This window comes from Contarinia nasturtii, unplaced genomic scaffold (genome assembly GCF_009176525.2).
Source record: "Contarinia nasturtii isolate CC-2019 unplaced genomic scaffold, AAFC_CNas_1.1 Cnas_scaffold_1371, whole genome shotgun sequence".
Lineage (NCBI taxonomy): Eukaryota > Metazoa > Arthropoda > Insecta > Diptera > Cecidomyiidae > Contarinia > Contarinia nasturtii.
In genome coordinates, this window is record NW_022198708.1 from 2,206,540 (window position 1) to 2,225,314 (window position 18,775).

Genomic DNA, 18,775 nt, shown 5'->3' on the forward strand with positions numbered 1-18,775 from the left:
TCTGAGGCCGCGCGCGCTAGAGATAAAAAGTGAACTCGATGCGCCATCATCTATTGAGAGCTTAAGTGACTGGAACTGGAACTTATGGTGTCGTTTGCTCTCTACTACATACACATGCATCAAACACCGAGAACAACGACGATTATGTGTGTGCGGAGAGTGTAAGAAAGAAGCCGCAACAGCAACAACAACATCAACACAACGAAATAGCACAGAAGAAAAAAATATTCAGTATATACCTCATTCGTGTTTAATCCGTCATCAAGTTGTGTTTAGTGTGTATCGTTTCCGTATCAAAGTTAGCCGATAGACGTGCCTTGTTGATTTTTTTTTCCTTCCTCACTGACTTATACGGTGTATTTCAAACTGCTGCTGCTATTGCTGCAGAAAAAAAAAGACACACACGAAAATCGAAGAAGTAAATACGACAAGCAGAAAGAAAAAAACAAATCGTATTCATTCAGTTTGGCAAAGTGTGAAAAAGGAGGATCGTACTTAGCGTAAAACCGACAATCAGTTTTATCGTACGCCACCAAACAAACAAGAGAAAAAAAAATCATTCAATTGCAATCGGAATAAAAGTTCTGTGTTCATTTTGTGGTCAATCGAATCAATTACAGTAAAAAAAGAGCTGTGTTTGTGCATGTGTTGGTGATTAATATAGCAATAATAAAGCGAATAACAATAGATTTTAAAGTGCCGCAAAATTTAACAAATAAGTTGAAATTCTCGTGTAAAAAGCGAGTAGCTACAGCCAAGCTAATAAAACTCAACAAACACAAAAAAAGAGAAGAAGACACAAACAAACGCATCGATTTAAATCCCAAGCAAATACAAAGAAGAGTAGTTTGTGCAAATTCGTTTGATATAGATTAATTAACACACGAAACGGATACCATATACCAGCATAAACGTTTAATCGGACCCAAAGGAGTACCAACGCATAAACATCGAGATGAATAAAAGTTGCGCACGGTGTACGAAGATTGTTTACCCGATCGAAGAGTTAAAGTGTTTGGACAAGGTTAGTGTTTCAATTTAATATCAAATACACGTCGATTGTTGCTATTCTATTTCATATCGAAAAATGCTGCACAACATAACATAGACATTTGATTTTCCGTTCCGATTTTCTGAAGTTCAACGTTTAAGTGTTGATTCTTTCGGTTTTGCTTTTTTTCTTCTTTGCGTCATACACACACCGCCACGAATGCAACAACATTTTATGTATTGATTAGAATATTGTTGCATAAATTTTTTTTTTTATTTTGGGTGCAGTATAGGCATTGAATTCCAGTCGGAATCCAATACGTTTAGATGTGATACAGATTTTTGATTTGAAAACAATGAAAAACAGTATAAACAAGCATCGAACGAAACGAACGAACATTAAAAACTATTCAAATATATACAAAAAATTGTTTTGAACGATTGGCTGAAACAAGAGAGCAACAAAAGAATTAAGCTACATTGGATTAATGAAAAATCATAAACAAAAATACAAGGCGTTTAACAAAGTCGATGCAAGCGAGACGGAATGAAAAAGAAAAACAAAGACGGCCTGAAAAAAAAACAAGATATATATATATATGTTTATAGAATGAATGGATCGAAAAATCAGTGTACATGTTTCTATTTAGTTGATGTCGGCGTATCCACCATTCGGACAAATGCTCGCCCAAAAATCTGTTGCATCTGCAGTGCTATGTATGCGATGTATTCTCATTGCCTTCTGACAAACAGTCGCCGTATGAAAAACGGCGACCAAAGAGATTCCATCCATACATATGCACACTGTGAAACAGACATACATACACGAATATACACACATCCATGGGGCATTTGGGTGCTCTCTTAAGAAAACTGTGCACAGTGCACACATATATTATTCATTCGATGACTCGGTACTATGTTCCAATTGAAGAGAGAGGGAGAGAGAAAGAGAGAATGAAAGATAATCTACGGTTGTCTGCGTCACATTTTATACCCATTTTGTTATTCTTATTGTGCCGCCGAATCGGGCGTGTGTGAGCACACCAGCCAAAGAAGATAGACAGAAAATGAAGAGAAGAAAAAAAAAGAATATCTTTTTAAACAATAATAGTAAATGTAGTGTTGAACCGATATAAATGCTAAACGTGTTTGCGTCTGTATTTGTTGCTGAATGAGTGACTGTGTGAGCTATTTGTTGCTGTTACTCCAGAACGCCCGACTACTCAAAGAGATAGGCCACATTACAATAGTGGATGTGTAAACGTGTATGCGGTAACATTCATGTTACTTGGGTTTACGCACAAACACAAACATACACCTACATTGTCATCACACAGGGCCAACAACAGAGATACAAGATATTCAAAAGAACAGAAGCAATATCTCTGTTCATTTTTTCAATTCATATTTAGATGCCAAAGTGAAGGCGTATTTTATTTCATGACACTCAAAACAATGCTCATAACTCAATTAAAAAACTTATGGAATGCAAGCGAAAAACGTGTGTGTGTGTGTGTGCTAGAGAGAGAGAGAGAAGAGAGAAAAACAATACAAACAAAATTAATCAATTCAAATGAAATAAAGTGCACGCGGCAAAAAACAAATTTGTGTTGACCACGAAATGCATTTGCAGGCTCACTAACTGTTTCGTGATGCGCCAAACGCTCACTAACTGATAGTTATTCAAATGAACTTAATTACAAACATTCATTTCTCTGACCATTTTACATCGGCCATTAATAATAGATAAAAATATAATTGCATTTCTATCTTTTCTCTCTCTCTCTCTCTCTCTCTCTCTCTCTCTCTCTCTCTCGAGAATTAGTACATTTGAAGGAGAAAAAACCTCAGAAATGCTGCATTGTTTTTTGCACATACGAAAAAAAACTGCAGCAATAAAACGCATGAGTGGCGTGCATTGTTTTACAAAATAAACATGTTTCATTCTGCTGTGTTGAGACAACATTTTTTTGTGTCCGTTGGTCGTTACCATTTTCTGTGATACTCGATCTGTTATTTTTTTTGTTCTTGTGAAAAAAAACGGTCAAAATCAAATGGTCACACACACACACACATTTACGAGAAAGAAGCGAGTAGAATGTAAAGTATGTAAATTGAAATCTGACTTCAATTGTTTTTATTTTGTTCGTGTGCTAATTTTGTATTTGGTGCGTACAAATAAAATGCTGTTGTTTCCACCAAAGCCAAAAAGGTGTGCAAAAAATCATAATAATCATAATAATTTTCGGTGTTTTTTTTTCTTCGATGGGTGTTATTATTTTCGTTGCTTTTCCGCATGTTTTACCTTGACCTTAGACAAGCTGCAATCAGCAAAATTACCAAATCGAAACATTTTATGTTGTTTTTATTTCTCTCTCACTTTTGTCCGTTTCTTTAACAATACGTGCGCCCCAGCCGAATTGTTTTCATTGCATTCATAGAACCGTAATTGAACGAATATGAATCTATTGCATGCGACAAAAGACAATTGAGTGAATAGAAAATGATGCACATGGTCTCTTTGGTCATTGTACCAAAATGTTCAGACGCATGTCGACAATATGCTCAATGCAATAAGCACAAAAACAAACATCCGAGTATTTTTCTCGTTGATTATTTGCAGTTGGTGAAAATTGTGATTTCGTTCCCTTTGGAATTGTTACTCTAATATCGTCATTCGAAAGCATATACAGTAGTATTCTCAGCGGTCTTAATGTCAGTCTTTTTGAGACCAATTTGTTGTTTGTTTGCTATATATCTTGTATGTGCCTTGACTTAAGTACGATTTCATCAGAAAATAAACCAAAAATTATATATCACCATCGAAATATATAAATATCCAAAAATGAAAGGCCTTTGAAAACACAACAAGCGAGATTAGACCGTTGCACGACTAACTATAAATTTACAACGATCACAACAATAAATCGGCAACTGTGATACGCAAATGGCCTTTATGAGCGACATGTTGAATAAAAGTCTTTCTATTTATTATTCGTTTGTTTGTTTTTTGACAGATACCGTTCAGCATTACTATTTCATTTATTGTTATTGCTGAAAGAATGCATAAATTATAATCGAGCCACGACACTTTTGTTTCATTAGAATCGCAATGATCTCATGGAAGCGTGATTTTTTTTTTGCGCTGTCGCGTTTTTGCTGCTTTCTGTGTATCGTATTATTGAAGTCGCGAAACGCATACATGGAGCGCCGTCACTTCGAGGCGATGTCTACATGTACATATATGCGAATTGTTTCTTTTTTTTTATATTCATGTGACTTTGCGCGTATATGGTAAATGAATGACTTTTTCTCTGTTTCTTTTGAGTGTTTTCTCTGTCTCTCTCTCACACACACAATCACGCTACTTTGTCATTCTAGCATATATATATAAAAGTTAGTAATAATAAGTATTCAAATGACGAATGCCATGGAAATATTGTTGCACGGCAAAATCAAGCGAAAGAAACTTGAAGAAAAATCTGGTGCTCTTTTTTTATATTTCTTCTTATAAATTAAGCATCGAGTAGGTCGATTTTGGTGAAATCGTAGATTTTTTGTTCCGTTTGTTTGTGTGTTGTTGGCTAAAATTCATAAAACACCGAATAAAAATTTAAAGCGGCTGGAAGCGGTCGTTCTTTTTACATCTTTAATTCAGTTGCTTGCTCTCAATTTCCAACTATTATCATAAAGACTTGGTTTTCTTTGTCTATTTTCGTTGTTTTGCGGCATATTTGCGCTAGTTATGGGCGAAAAATGTGAGCCGATTTTTTTTCTTGCTGTTGTTAACCACCGCAGCACTTTTGGCATCGTCACCATTGCAAATTTCTCGAATTTGTTTCTGATTCAATGGTTTTGCGTATATTCACCGAAAATTCGAATGGTTCTCACACCAAACGAGCAAAATTTAAGCGAAACAGAGCAAAACACACACACACATACGCACAGAGATATACAAAGACGATCCCAATTTCATGGCATAAACTTAGCATGAGTTATGTGTCAAGCGATAAATTTTAAAGAAACATTTTTTTTTCGAAATTGGCATGCAGCGTCATTTCTACCATAAGTACTATGTATGTACGTACCAACCCAGAACTGTGAGAGAGAAAGAGAGAGAGAGAGAGAGAGAGGCACAAATTTTGAAAAAGAACAAAGCACCGAAAAAGTACACATAATAATATTTGTGCGACTTTGATTTTTTTTTCTCCGGACGATTTTGTACAAAAGCACACACATTCTTTTTTGAAATGCGTTTCACACGATTAAATGGTGCTGTTTTGTGGACTTGTGAAAATATGAAAAAAATTCGCCGAAACGTACGTGTCTTTTGTCGCTGATTATTATTATGGTTTTGGTTTCTCTCTTGGCTAAAGATTGTTTCCGCCTTTTGTCAATTCAAAAAAAGAAAAATACAAAACTCTCTGTTCGATAATTTGAACATATATCAACAAACATTTTGACTATAACACCTATGGAATAGCACCGAAATAACAGTGCCATCAATTCGATATGAATTAAAATGTAGACGTTTCAGGGAGAAGCATATCATCGAAATGTGCACGACATTAGTTACACACACAATATTAGGGCGTGAAATATTCAGTGAATCGAAAACCTTATTTCAATGAGAAAATAGAACATGTCAAATTGTTCATAAATATATGATCCAAATGAACTGCTAAAATATTAATTTACGCTTTTATCTCAATGAATATTCGATGTTTAAAGAATATACATATTTTTGGTTGGGTATTTTTTTGTTTGTTTGGATTTCGCCATTTATTATCTGGTAATCAGGCCTATCACAGTCGTGTACACGTTATCTTTTATGTTATCTAATGACCGAATAGAATATTACTCTTTTATGGCAGAAATCGCATTCCATTAAGTGATATTGAAAATGATACGAAGAGAGGGAGGAAAAGAGAGACAGAAAACGAGAGCTAGAGAATGAAAATAATGAAATTCATCATGTGATTTGAGCTACTCACCTAGAATGTGATTCCACTTAAAATACCAACTCTATACTCTGTCATATGCTATTCGGTATTCACATTGAAAACTTTCTCCATTGTCCGGTAGTCAAAAGATTGTCTTTTTACACATAATTTTAATTTTTTTGAGAGAGAGAAAGACAGAAAGATAGATTTTATGTGTATTTTTGGTGGGTTGACTTTTTCTCTCTCCTCTTTCTGTTGTCTCGTGTTTTTTTCTTCTTTTTCAAAAATAATTTTTGACTTATGTTCTCTCTATTTTCTCTTTACAGACATGGCACAAAACATGCTTCAAATGTCACGAGTGTGGCATGACGCTGAACATGAAAACATACAAAGGGTTCAACAAACTACCATATTGTGAAGCGTAAGTATTCTATATTCAAATGCATATATTGAAACTGGTAGCCAGATAAATTTGACTATTTGAAAAATTCTTTGAATTCGAATTCGAATTCCGAAATGTACAAGCACATATAGCATCGGCACAAACATATAGAATATGAATGTCTCTGGATATAGTCAATACACTATATCTGTATGGCAGGAAATGTCTGAGTCCATTATAATATTTCTGATTCATTAGACAATCGGATTAAAACCATTTAATGTAATTCCGATTCCAGCCATACAAAATATCCATCCAATTCATAATGATCAAGTATTGCCATGCGAACGCATCATCATCATGTAATTGATTTTAATAATTCAATGATTTAGTTCCGTTGGAATATGATCATCATATATGGTTCTTTTTAAAAACAAAACCATATCTACGAAGAACACACATATAAATAGACATAAATCCTAAGCGCGCTCGATTTATGAAATACATTTGCTTTCAAACGCATTTACATGCGTTTCAAACGGAATTATACGGTGAATTCTCATGCTCTCGCTCTTTGTCGACGACAATTCGAAATATTTGTATGTGTTTTTTTTGCGTCAAGTTTTGATTCAAGTATTCATTGAATTCAATTGATGTAAATTTAATGAACCGATTACATTTGTTATAATATATATTGTGCGTACACAAATATTTTTTTGCCCGAATACACACATAATTGTGTATCAAAATGAAACATTCGAAATTTTGGAATTGGATTCGGATCGAATTATTTAAATCATAATGAATTGAAAAATCATATGGCGAATATGATTCTCACTTAATATAAGGGCTATATGTCAATGCTATTGAATAGACAAATCGACAAAATGCAGCCGTCACAAAGCCGTCGAATGATGAGCCGAACGAATGTATGTGACGGCATTGTTTAATAGTGGCGGTGATAAGACCAGCAGTTGAAGCAAGGCCCTTGAATTAAGTACATTAATACGATTGCAAACTCGAAATTAATCATAAATCAAGCGCAATATAAACGCAATACAATGAATGCCAAAAAAAAGAGAGAAAAATAATGTAGAAAATTTGCATTCGAAATTTATGCGATCGTAGTTCTGGGAGGAACAGTTTCGAAACCAACTGTGTAGTTATAAATTCAGTTCCCATTGAGATCCGATAATGTGAGTGAAAGAGCAAAAGAACAAGCATAACCTTAACAATTACAATTTAAGGCATAATAGCTATATTAAATAATTCCGATGAGTTTGTGTGTAAATTGAAATGGTTACCCACGAACATTTACGTCTTATTAGAATTCACTGGTCGGCTCTTGAATTATGAAACAACCGTACAACTTTTTATTGCACATAATAAACGCATTTTAATGATTTATTACCAAATATGGTATGAAAAAAAATTTCAAGTACAAATATTCTTTTCGCCGAACCGATTTATCTAATAGCAGACAGCGATTGAACGAAAAAAAAGTAAAAACGAGCAATTTTTCAAATGAGTCATATATGTGATAAAGTACACATTTCAATGGCAGCTGTTTCGTTATCGAAACTATTCATTCTACGCACACAAAATGTGTGTCAACTGATAGTGAAATTGGAATTAGCATGACACAAAAATATTTTCTGAAAAAAAAAGAATGGCAAAAAAAAATATTCAGCAGAAAAGTGCCCAGAAATAAATTTACTATCAATATAGAGTAAGATAAAAACAAACAAACGCACAAAATGGGAATACGAACACAAAAAAAAATAATGTCATTTCATTTTCTCTTCGTTTACATATCTATGGTAAATAGAATGAGTAACAATAGGTCAAAAGCACTGAATCATCATGTGTTCATGGTGCACATTGTGTTGATTAATGGCTATGTGTATTCAGTGTGTTTTTGAATTCCGTATTTTTCGAGAGTGCATTTGCATATGAATTTTCATTGCAATTTGAAACAACGACGACACTGACGAGAAATGTGCGGGCGATGTGGCCGTTGTCGTCCAGAATGAATTTGAAAATCGTATAAATATAGTGTAGTCAATTCAAATGAAAATAAAATGAATGGGCAATGGGTCAACAGCCAATATGCGTGTGCGTGTTCGTCTCTCTCTCTCTCTCGCTGTGAATGTGTCTTCTTTAATGCTTGGCATACACATATCCCAGATATAGCCATAACACCAACAATAAAAAACCAAAATGAAAACGAATGTACTGTGCTGAAACCGCATTGAATCCCATTGACCCAATATGGCAACGGTTTGAATGCAAATTTAAGCAAATTCCAACATGGATAATACATTTTATTTACTGCAAAACCGCATTTGGTGCTAAGGCTCACTCGTACGTGTTTATGTCTGTATGACATTTCTTTTTTTTTATGCTATTGAGGTTGTTGCGTTGTTGTTGTCGGTATTCTGTTGTTTCATTGTTGTTTATATTATTATTATTATTATTATTTGCGTAAAATAGCGGAAGACAGCCTAATATGGACCGTGTGTGACTGCATTTGTATTTATGGAAAATGAAAGTTTAGCGAACGGCATTTGCACTATAACATATGTAGACAGTGAACACACTCAAACTCATACTTTTACATGCAATACGCACACATAAAACACGATGCACATACAATCAGCTCAGACAATTTATAATTAAATCATAAAGAAAGCATTCATATGACTGCTACAAAGTGTACTTAAAAACTCGTGCCGATCAATATCTAACAAACGACTGAATGGCATCAAGCGGGAATTATGATGAATGCACCGTGTGCGCTTCGCCAAAATAAATGCAAACAGAATGAATGAAAGTACAACCGCGAACGAATGCGCGCAAACACACCAGAAAAGGAAACACTTGACTTGTCAACTCGCTTTTTAGGATGGATTTTTCTTTTATTTTCTTTTGTATTTCTTCAATCATTTCGAATATCAATCGGTGTACAAAATATTTCTAAAACAATGTTACAGCATACAGCACAAGCGGCACAACGATCGCATGTCGATCTCATTTCTGGAGTCATTGTTATGCTAAACTCTGTCATTGACTGCGTTTGCACGTAAAACGCATGCAACAAAAGCTTTTTACAGAACAAAAGAAGAAAAAAAAAACATTGCAACAAAATTTAAATCGAGCCACAAACATCAACAAGACGTAACGACAACAAGCATACAAGAAGAAAAAAAAGTTTCACTTCGCATTGTATCTCTTTCACATGCGATTTCGTATTATCGTAAAAGGAAGAATAGAGAGAAAAATGTGGTGTAGCGCATATTCAATTGAAAATGAGCATGTGTGTGAGAGCACATTATAGATAACGCCACTTTATATGAGGATATGTAGACAATTAACACCAAACATTCGTTATTGCAATCGTGATGCTGATGAAGATGACGATGCTGATGATAACTACGACGACGGCGTCAACAACAACATTGCAAACACAAACCATGTGAATGAATTTTATTGTGTATAATTTGTTCGATTGATGATTTAGTATGATGAATTAATGTTCGCGCTCTTATTATTTCTTTTGATTCCCTTTCAATGTTGTTACAATTATTTGTTGTTTCCCTCTCTTTACTTTCACTTAATGAATTCATTCACAGTAATTGTAGTTTGATGCAGTCAGCTACTGCACACAAACCACATTGAATAAATTGATTGAATGCCATTCTCAATGGAATGTTTGCAAAATTTATGAATCCATCGATTTACGGGTGATACAAAAACAAAACAGCAACAACAACAGATTATAGACACTAATGACTTGCAAATCAATTTTTTTCAACTTCTCAGCAATCGTTGATTTGATGGTAGCTGTGAAATTTTTTCAATCATGGAATGATTACAATCTGTGCAGCCGAAATGTTTGCCACATTAAATCATCAAACACACACACGTCGTCGTTGCTATTCGAAATAATGTGTTTTTCGAATTTTAATATAGAAAATGACGATTTCAATTTTTATAGATCTTGTGTGGAGAGAGAATCGCAAACCTTAATTTATTTATGCTCCAAAAATGTCTTCGGACAAAGCATTGTTGTACAATTCCATTGTTTTGGTTTTGTATCCATCTATTTAGCTAGTTCCAAGTTCTTGAACCTTAAACCGAAACATTATTTACAGTTGAATGTTTCATTCATTAACCATTGCTTTAACTAGTGACAACAAGTATTCTTCGCTCTCGATGTTATTTTTCTTTGTGTCTAATATTCTATCTTAATATTCATCGAAACGATCAGCAATTAATGTGAAGAGATCTATTGTGATATGGCACAAAACAAAAGAAGTAACAAAAAAAAGCATTTAGTAGCCGGGTAATTTGTTGTGGTCCCAATTCCAGTCAGTGTGTATATGGTGTGTTTCATATTGTTTGATTATAATCACAAGAGCCAATTCCATAGTTTCATTTTTAATTTGAGCTATGATCATGTTTTCGTATTGCTTTCGCTTCGTAATTAGTTGACAAGATAAACGAAAATTAATAATGAACAAAAAACAACAACAACAATAATAATAATAATAATAGTAACACTTGTGTAGCACAAAAGCACGATAGATTTCTAATGTCTTGTCGCAACTCTGTATTGAAGTTGTACAAAATGAAACCAAAACACATATTTTCGTGCTCATTTTGCGATTCAACCAAAATGATTGCGTGCATTTTCAAGTCGCGTCCAATTTGGTGTTTGTTTATTTGGCCATTGATTTATATTCGAATGGAAGTTTAAACAAATCCAATTTCACTAAGTCATTCAATTCGTCGTGCAAATACATTGATTTCAAGCATTCACAAAATGAAAAGCAAACTTTAAATTGTTTAAATTTCAAATGCAAATTGAATTGTGACGTTTGACGAAATGAAAAGGTGAATTGTAATTTCTACTTCCATTGACCACTTGACAGTTGCGTAGATTTGCTCTCCACTTGATCGACAAATTAACAAGATAAATAAGAGTGTGTAATGTGTAGACAGCGAACGAAAATGAAAATAAGAAAGAAATTGATGATGATGTTGTCATCGTTCGTTTTGAGTTTTAAAATTGTCCAAAAAATGATACGCCTCATTTCATGTGATACCTCATACCTCGAAAAAATGGCTTGTTTTAGTTCGATAACTTTGTGTGCTGCCACATTCTGATCATGCCATATTTACAAGACTAGCAAATAGATACACATATATATATATATATTTTGTTGCCTTCATTGAATCGGTACAATAATCCGCATTGTTTTCTACTTCGTCACCGTGTAAAAATGTCAAACGACCGAAACAAAACGACGAACATGTAGAGAGGAAAAAAAGGAGAATAACTGCGCTTCATTAGAAATGAATGTATCAAATTGAGCTAACACTTTTAATTAGAATAAGTTAGCTAATGAAATATGAATATAAGTTGTGAATCTTTCGATTTTCGCATTTTTCTTATTTGTTGCGCTTCATTTCTTATATTGTGTATACTATGTAGTGTATACACAGATCCAGAGACCACAAACAGCATACAAAGAATTTTTATTGCAATGTTGCATTATATGGAAAAATAAAATAGAAAACGAAAGCGAAAAACGAAAATAAATAAATATAAAAAAATTGATGAGAACAGACGAACATAGAGTATGATGAAACATTCTATGGGATTCAATTTTGTGCGCTTTCTGCATATTTAATGAGATGATGCCATTTTTACGCATGTCGCAAATATACACGATATAGTATACGGTAGAATGTAAAATGGATCTTTTTCGAATTCAATGCAAATTCCGTGATCGGTGTGCTAGAGATTGCACGCGCTCATCGCTCTCGATATGGTGACTTCTTTTCTTCTCTGCTTATTTTTTTTATATTTTATTTTAAATATCCCCATAAAAAATTATTACAAATTCGTCGATGTAATGCACGAGAATATTATTTATGTGTTTCTCTCTCTTTAACTATCTCTCCCCCTCTCTCTCTGTCTTTCTTTCTGTATCTCTGTGTGTGTATTTGATGCTGATGCTGATGCACATGATACGTGTAATGATTATATGTAGTACATTACCATTGAACTAATGCCAGCATAATACTTGGTTGTGTTATCATTGAACAAAACTGCACATTTGCCGTAAGCTGAACGAGTTAAAGAGTTTACTTTCTATGATGATGGCGATGGAGCGATGAACTTATAAGTTTCTGTTGTGCATCTGATAGCTACTACATTACATTACACAAGCACATTGCAGTGGCAACAACTCATACGAATACGAAAATAGCTAAGCCGTAAAAGAGCATGTGTTTGGCATCAAGAAGCTATATGTTGCAACATTGTTGCACAGCAGCGCACCAAGGATTTTATAATTGAAACATACCAATGAAAAGGGATTAACTGCGTTTGTTACATATTGAATGCGTCAAATTACAGAGACTGAATTCTGTTTCATTTCTCATCGAAAGAGGAAAAGCCATTTCTCTCTCTGTGTGTGTCTTTGCTCACATGTTTTTTTTTCATTCAATGGTGGAAACGCTATATCATTTCTTTGTTACGAAAATGGATACATATCTATCCCAATTGCAATGCTCATCGTAAACCATTTTCATCACGAAATGCTTTATATAAACTGTTTTATGTTGTGTTCTGTATTCTGTATGTGTCTTGTTTACTCATCTTCACAATTTTTCTTCTACGAGACGAACAACGACTTTACTCTATCAATGTGGATGCACTCAACACTTAAGTGGCAACAACATACAAGCAACATAATAATCTGCAACATTAACAATCAACATGCTTGTTGAGTATATACGTGATTAGCGGGTGTGTGTGTGTGTATGTTTTTCTTTCTTAGTTTGGTTTTTGTTACGTTTACTTCTCCCGTCAAGTTTATTCTATTTTATGTTAAAGCAAGTGTGATACAACATGTGTACATTTAGTTAAATTTCATTTTGAAATGAGTCGTTAGATAATGAATGAATGAAAATCAATAGAGCAAAATACAATGCCAAACAAATACAAACAAAACACGATTTATCCAGTCCAGAGTACGGCTGACTATACATATGAGCCGTGTTTTCCACAAAATATTTCCTTACGATGAGACGAAGAATATTTTTTTTGAAAAGAATACGAACAAAAAATAAAATCTGATCAACAAAGAATTTAAATCGGAGTTTTTTTTTTCGTGACATAGATTTACTCCCACTTCTAAAAGCCAATTGATTAATTTGTTTCATCAAATGTCTACGAAATGATATAGTGTTCGTTTGTATCGTTGTTCAGATTAGAATACAATATCCGGAAAAATACAAAATTTGTTTAAATCGATTTTTTTCTCGTTTCGTGATTTAATTGTATTCCCCTCTGTACGTTTTTTAAACTATTTTTCCATATTTTTTTCTCTTTACAGCCATATACCAAAAGCGAAGGCGACCGCTATTGCTGATACACCCGAATTGAAACGAATAGCAGAAAATACAAAACATCAATCGAATGTGATGTACCATGCGGACTTTGAAAAGCAAAAGGGAAAACTGACACAGGTTTGTTATTTTCCAAAAAAAAAGAAACATTCCCACACACAGACACATACATAATAAACAATTTTGTGTCTTCAATTATTCAAATAAGACGAAAGATGGCTCGAATGAAGTATTTAACATTGACGTATCACCATCGAAAAATCTAAACATAAATTGATTTTGCGGGCGTTGAATCCATAATTTATTTTTTAAAATGTGAATGAATTAAATTTATGATTATCATTCATCTATTTTTGCTTTATTTCACCATTATTTGTTGTCATATTTGGTTCGAATAGGTGGCAGACGACCCAGAAACACTGCGTATGAAACAGAATTCGAAAATCATATCGAATGTGGCATACCATGGTGATTTGGAAAAGAAAGCCGCTATGGAAAAGCAGCGAGAGGTGGCTGAAATCGCCGATAATAGAGGTAATTTGATTAACCGAGCGTCTTGATTTCCACTGATGTCCCTCTTTCACTTCCTATCTCTTTGTCAACAATTTTTTTGATGTTGTTTTGTTTTATATGTGTGCGTGCCATTCGTGTGGCATCAAGTAATTTAACATTTGCACGCACATCACCTTCAAATTGACGGCAAGAGCAGCAAATCAACACACATTTTTTTTTGTTTTTCACTCTCTAAATTATGCACGTTATTTTCCATTCCGTCGTGTGATATAAATTATGATGTGTGTTTTTCATACTCTGTGCCACTAACTATATCGTCGACATCATCATCAACATTTATTGTTTTAGTTTTTATTTGTAAATCTCCCTGCCTACCAATTTGCCATTAGTTTATCATTCAAGATGATCATTGAAGTCATTGTAACAATTTTTTTTGTGTTTGTCTTTTTTCTCTCTTTCATTATCATTCATTTCACTCGACATTGCGCACCGTCATTCACGTGCCTGCGATATTGACCAATTTCAGACAATGAATCTGAATATTTCTCAGAGACATTAGCTGCTGAATCTTTATCGCAATATCAGCCACAACCAAAGCATACACAGAATCCCATTGTGCCGGTTCAGCAATACATGAGCGCACCGCAAAATAGTCAACAACATAAACCACTTCAAACATCGACCACAACATCATACACTCAGCAAATGAATCATGGTTTGTCACAGCAACAACAACAGCAACCAGCCGGCATGGCCAAGTCGATGATGGCTAATCACAAACCGTCTCAACAGCAGCAGCAGCAGCAGCAGCAACAACAACAACAGCAACAACAACAGCATCTACAGCAACAGCATCAACAACAACTGCAGCAGCAGTTGCAACAACAATACTATGATCAATACGAGAATTATTCACGACCATTCGCACAATCAAATCACACTTATAATAACAATACCATGAATAATATAAATAATAACCATGCGAATGCTCAAATGGCTTACAATAATGCTCATCATACAGGTGGTAGCCAAGGATATGGTGGAGGCGGCGGCGGTGGTGGCACCAACAACATTTCCGGAAACAATGGCGGTGTCATTCATGGTAATGCCACCGTTCCATACGGTGTAAACAATCATGTTTATAATCGAGACTACAGCGCGATCAATTCGAATTCGAATGCAATGCAAGGAAGCATTGGTAAAATATCCGACTATGATCCGATTACCGATGGTCCACGTAATATTCCAAATACAACTCGTCCCAGTTCAACACTTATTTACAGCTCTGATCGTGGAATGGGTAAGATTCATTATACTAAATAATTCATATAAATTGAATGGAATCGAATAATATCGAGTTCAACGAGTTACATCGCTTTTCCATATTCATTTAAAAAAATAGCCGTATCCAACATACATTTTGGTGTTTCATTTTGCTTGAAATATTTATACACATTGGACATCATTTTGAATTTTTGCCAATTTACTGTTCCATATGTGTACTCGATTTATAATGCTTAATGTTTGTTGAAATGCGGACAAAGTTGAATTAAATATTTAAGCTTGGGTCATAAAATACGCTTGTGTACATGCAACCCATATGCCTGATGATATTTTTATGAACCAAATCGATGTGTTGTACGTCTTGAAATACATTCGATAAATTCATGTTTTAAATGGTTTCTTTCTCTCTCTCTTTCGTTCTCCATATCAGTTAACAATAGTCAACCGCGGAAAATTGGATCAGTTGCGGATATCGATCCGGTAAACGGTGTATATGGGTCGATGGAATACAATAGTTACGCGCATCAATCACATTCTCAGCCAGCCCAACAAGCAGCACACCATCATCAATTACATTATGCCCAGCAGCAATCCCAGTCAGCTATTCAACAGAAACCAATTCAAAAGTCAATCTCGTCACAAGTGGTGAGTTTTGTGTGCAAATCACATTGATGCAATTTTTTAAAGGAAAAATAAAAATTTTCGATTCATTAAATTTTATTTTATTTATTTGCAGTGTGTATTCCGAGCTCTATACGATTATGAAGCCCAAGACACCGATGAAGTTAGTTTTACCGAAGGCGATCTGATTTTCGAAGTCGATTCAATTGACGCTGGCTGGATGACAGGTCGTGTTGAGCGCACAGGCCAAACCGGAATGTTACCAGCTAATTATGTTGAACCAGCAATTATCTAAATCAATTTTAAGAAAAGAAAGATAGAATTATCGAACGAATACATACACAACATTTTTGTACGTTAATTAGCCACATTTATTGCTATTAGGATGGAGGCAACAGAATCGAAACCAATAGTCGACACACTAAAAACAAATAAACCTAGCATGCATATTCAATTCTTTCACAGAGAAATCACATTTAATTTTTATGTGAAAAAAATCTACACACCGTTTTGTTTTCTTTTTTTAGTTTTCGGTTAACAGTGCAGCTCACATCTGCTGATGTGATCAAATATAGTAGAATGTTATTCTTTGAATAAGTAAATAATTGCGAAACCATGCGATTGATATGAATCATCGCAAAAAAAGTAAACAATCACATTCAATGCACAGATAAATTCTGTAAACGATACAGGATCCAAATATTGCCGTCTACCGTTAAATAAATTCACAATAACGCAAACTCATAATAGCCGTTTCCGTTTAAACGATAATCATACTGTAATCTGTTTATTGGCCATAAGCAAGTGATAGCCAAAATGTATTTGTAACAATTTTTGAAGAAATTACCTTATCTCATCAATTTTTCGTGTTTTTTTTTTTTGGCAAATAAATAATTATAAGTATTTGCAACAAAAAGAAATTCTATATGAACAAAAAATAATATAATATAAAAAATCGCAGCATGTTAATCATGTGATGACACAATAATATTACATTATATGGTTAATTGTTATTTATGAAAGTGCAGAAATGCAGCTCAAAATATAGCCAATATCGTAGATACAGTAATGTTATATTGCCGCATACTCTCTTGAGTAATGCGCAACAGTAATTATATGCAGCTCAATAAACCATTATTTAAAAGATGCAAGCGCACCCGCAACCCATGGGTTCAAACACTTTATTTGTATAATTTTGGAAAATTCGGGAAAAATGATGTGGACAAAACAAGAGATAGAGAGAAAAAATGCATTGTAAAAAATATCGACGAGCTATCATCACCAATTCACCTGATTTTTATCTCCAATTCTGTTTTCGAATTCGAATTAAGCATTATTATTTACTCGATCCGATATGCACCAATGTGCGCGTCAATATAAGCGCATATATTTCAATGCAATTCGTTTTGTTTACTCCTTTTTTTGTGGACAAAAAAGAAATGAAGTAGTTATTGTAAACCAGAAGAATGAAAAGCAATTGTGTGCCTTATTTAAATGATATTTGTATTTGTATTTATGACTTCAACACTTTTTTGGGATGACAAATAACAGACGATTATAAAAAAGAGGAAAATCTGTTTGCGTATTATATATACACTATTTTTTTTTTCATTTGAACAATTTTTGTACTTTGTGTAGAAAAATATATATAAAACGAAATATAACAACAAAATCGATTCGCATTTTTTCAATATTTTTTCATACATGCAATTGTTTATATGCGACTTTTTTTTATAGACAAACACACATTTATACAAATTTAAGCTTAATGAAATTATTGATTGAATAAACAAAACTAAGAACCGATTATTTAGAAAATTTGGAATTAATCAATTAAAACTGCTCCTGTGCATAAATTCATTCATTTCTCTTTTATAAAAAGCAAACAAAAATAAATTAAATAATTTATTTCAAATTCAATTCTATCATATCGCTTTGTTTTTTTTAAGAGAATATGTAAATACTTTAGCGTAAATATTTAAATAAATCAATAAAAAGCAAAACCATTGCCTTTTTCTTTAAAGACAACGAATTGAATTTGCATTAAATTTATAAATTTGGTATTACTTTCTTGTGTTCAATACCCTAAAGGTATAGTGTGATAGCAATTCCAGGGCAATGAATCAACATACATAACGAAATTAATCTTCTGTTAAGCTATTTTGCACCTTGAAAAGAATGTCTCGAGCTATTTTGCACTTGGAAGTGAAGCTCACTGACGATGTTTGCATAAATGTCGTATGGAAAAATGTATTAAAATAAATAATAAAAAGAGATTTTTGAAGTTGGGGTAGTAGGATGAACTATTTTAGCGTTGCAACGATTCAGTTGGCATTAATCATTCTGGATTAAATTGCGCATGTTTTGAAAAAAAAAAAAAAAAATAACTGAAATTGAAAAACATGCATATATGGGAGTAAAGTGATATTTGTTGCGTTTGTTTGCGTTTCTATAGGTGTTTTTTCATTGGATACCAAATACATAGACAACGAAACTCCAGGCAAGATTCTTTCAACATTCTCCAAATGCTTCCATCCTTTTCCAATGGTACCGAAAAGAAAAGAACGAGCAAAGTCGTTGGAATAAAGTTTAAGTTATGACTTAAAACTGATGGAAT

At 33.7% G+C, this 18,775-nt stretch overlaps 1 protein-coding gene across 1 annotated transcript; it reads left to right on the top strand.

Moving 5' to 3' along the window:
- Nucleotides 1-237: 237 nt before the first annotated feature.
- LOC116345774 (LIM and SH3 domain protein Lasp) lies at nt 238-17,018 on the top strand. Its single transcript, XM_031775450.1, has 7 exons — nt 238-1,024; nt 6,263-6,357; nt 13,728-13,860; nt 14,139-14,274; nt 14,780-15,553; nt 15,968-16,182; nt 16,274-17,018. The coding sequence occupies exons 1-7, from the start codon at nt 956-958 to the stop codon at nt 16,451-16,453; spliced, it is 1,602 nt and encodes a 533-aa protein (XP_031631310.1). The 5' UTR covers nt 238-955; the 3' UTR covers nt 16,454-17,018.
- The last annotated feature ends 1,757 nt before the right edge of the window (nt 17,019-18,775 follow it).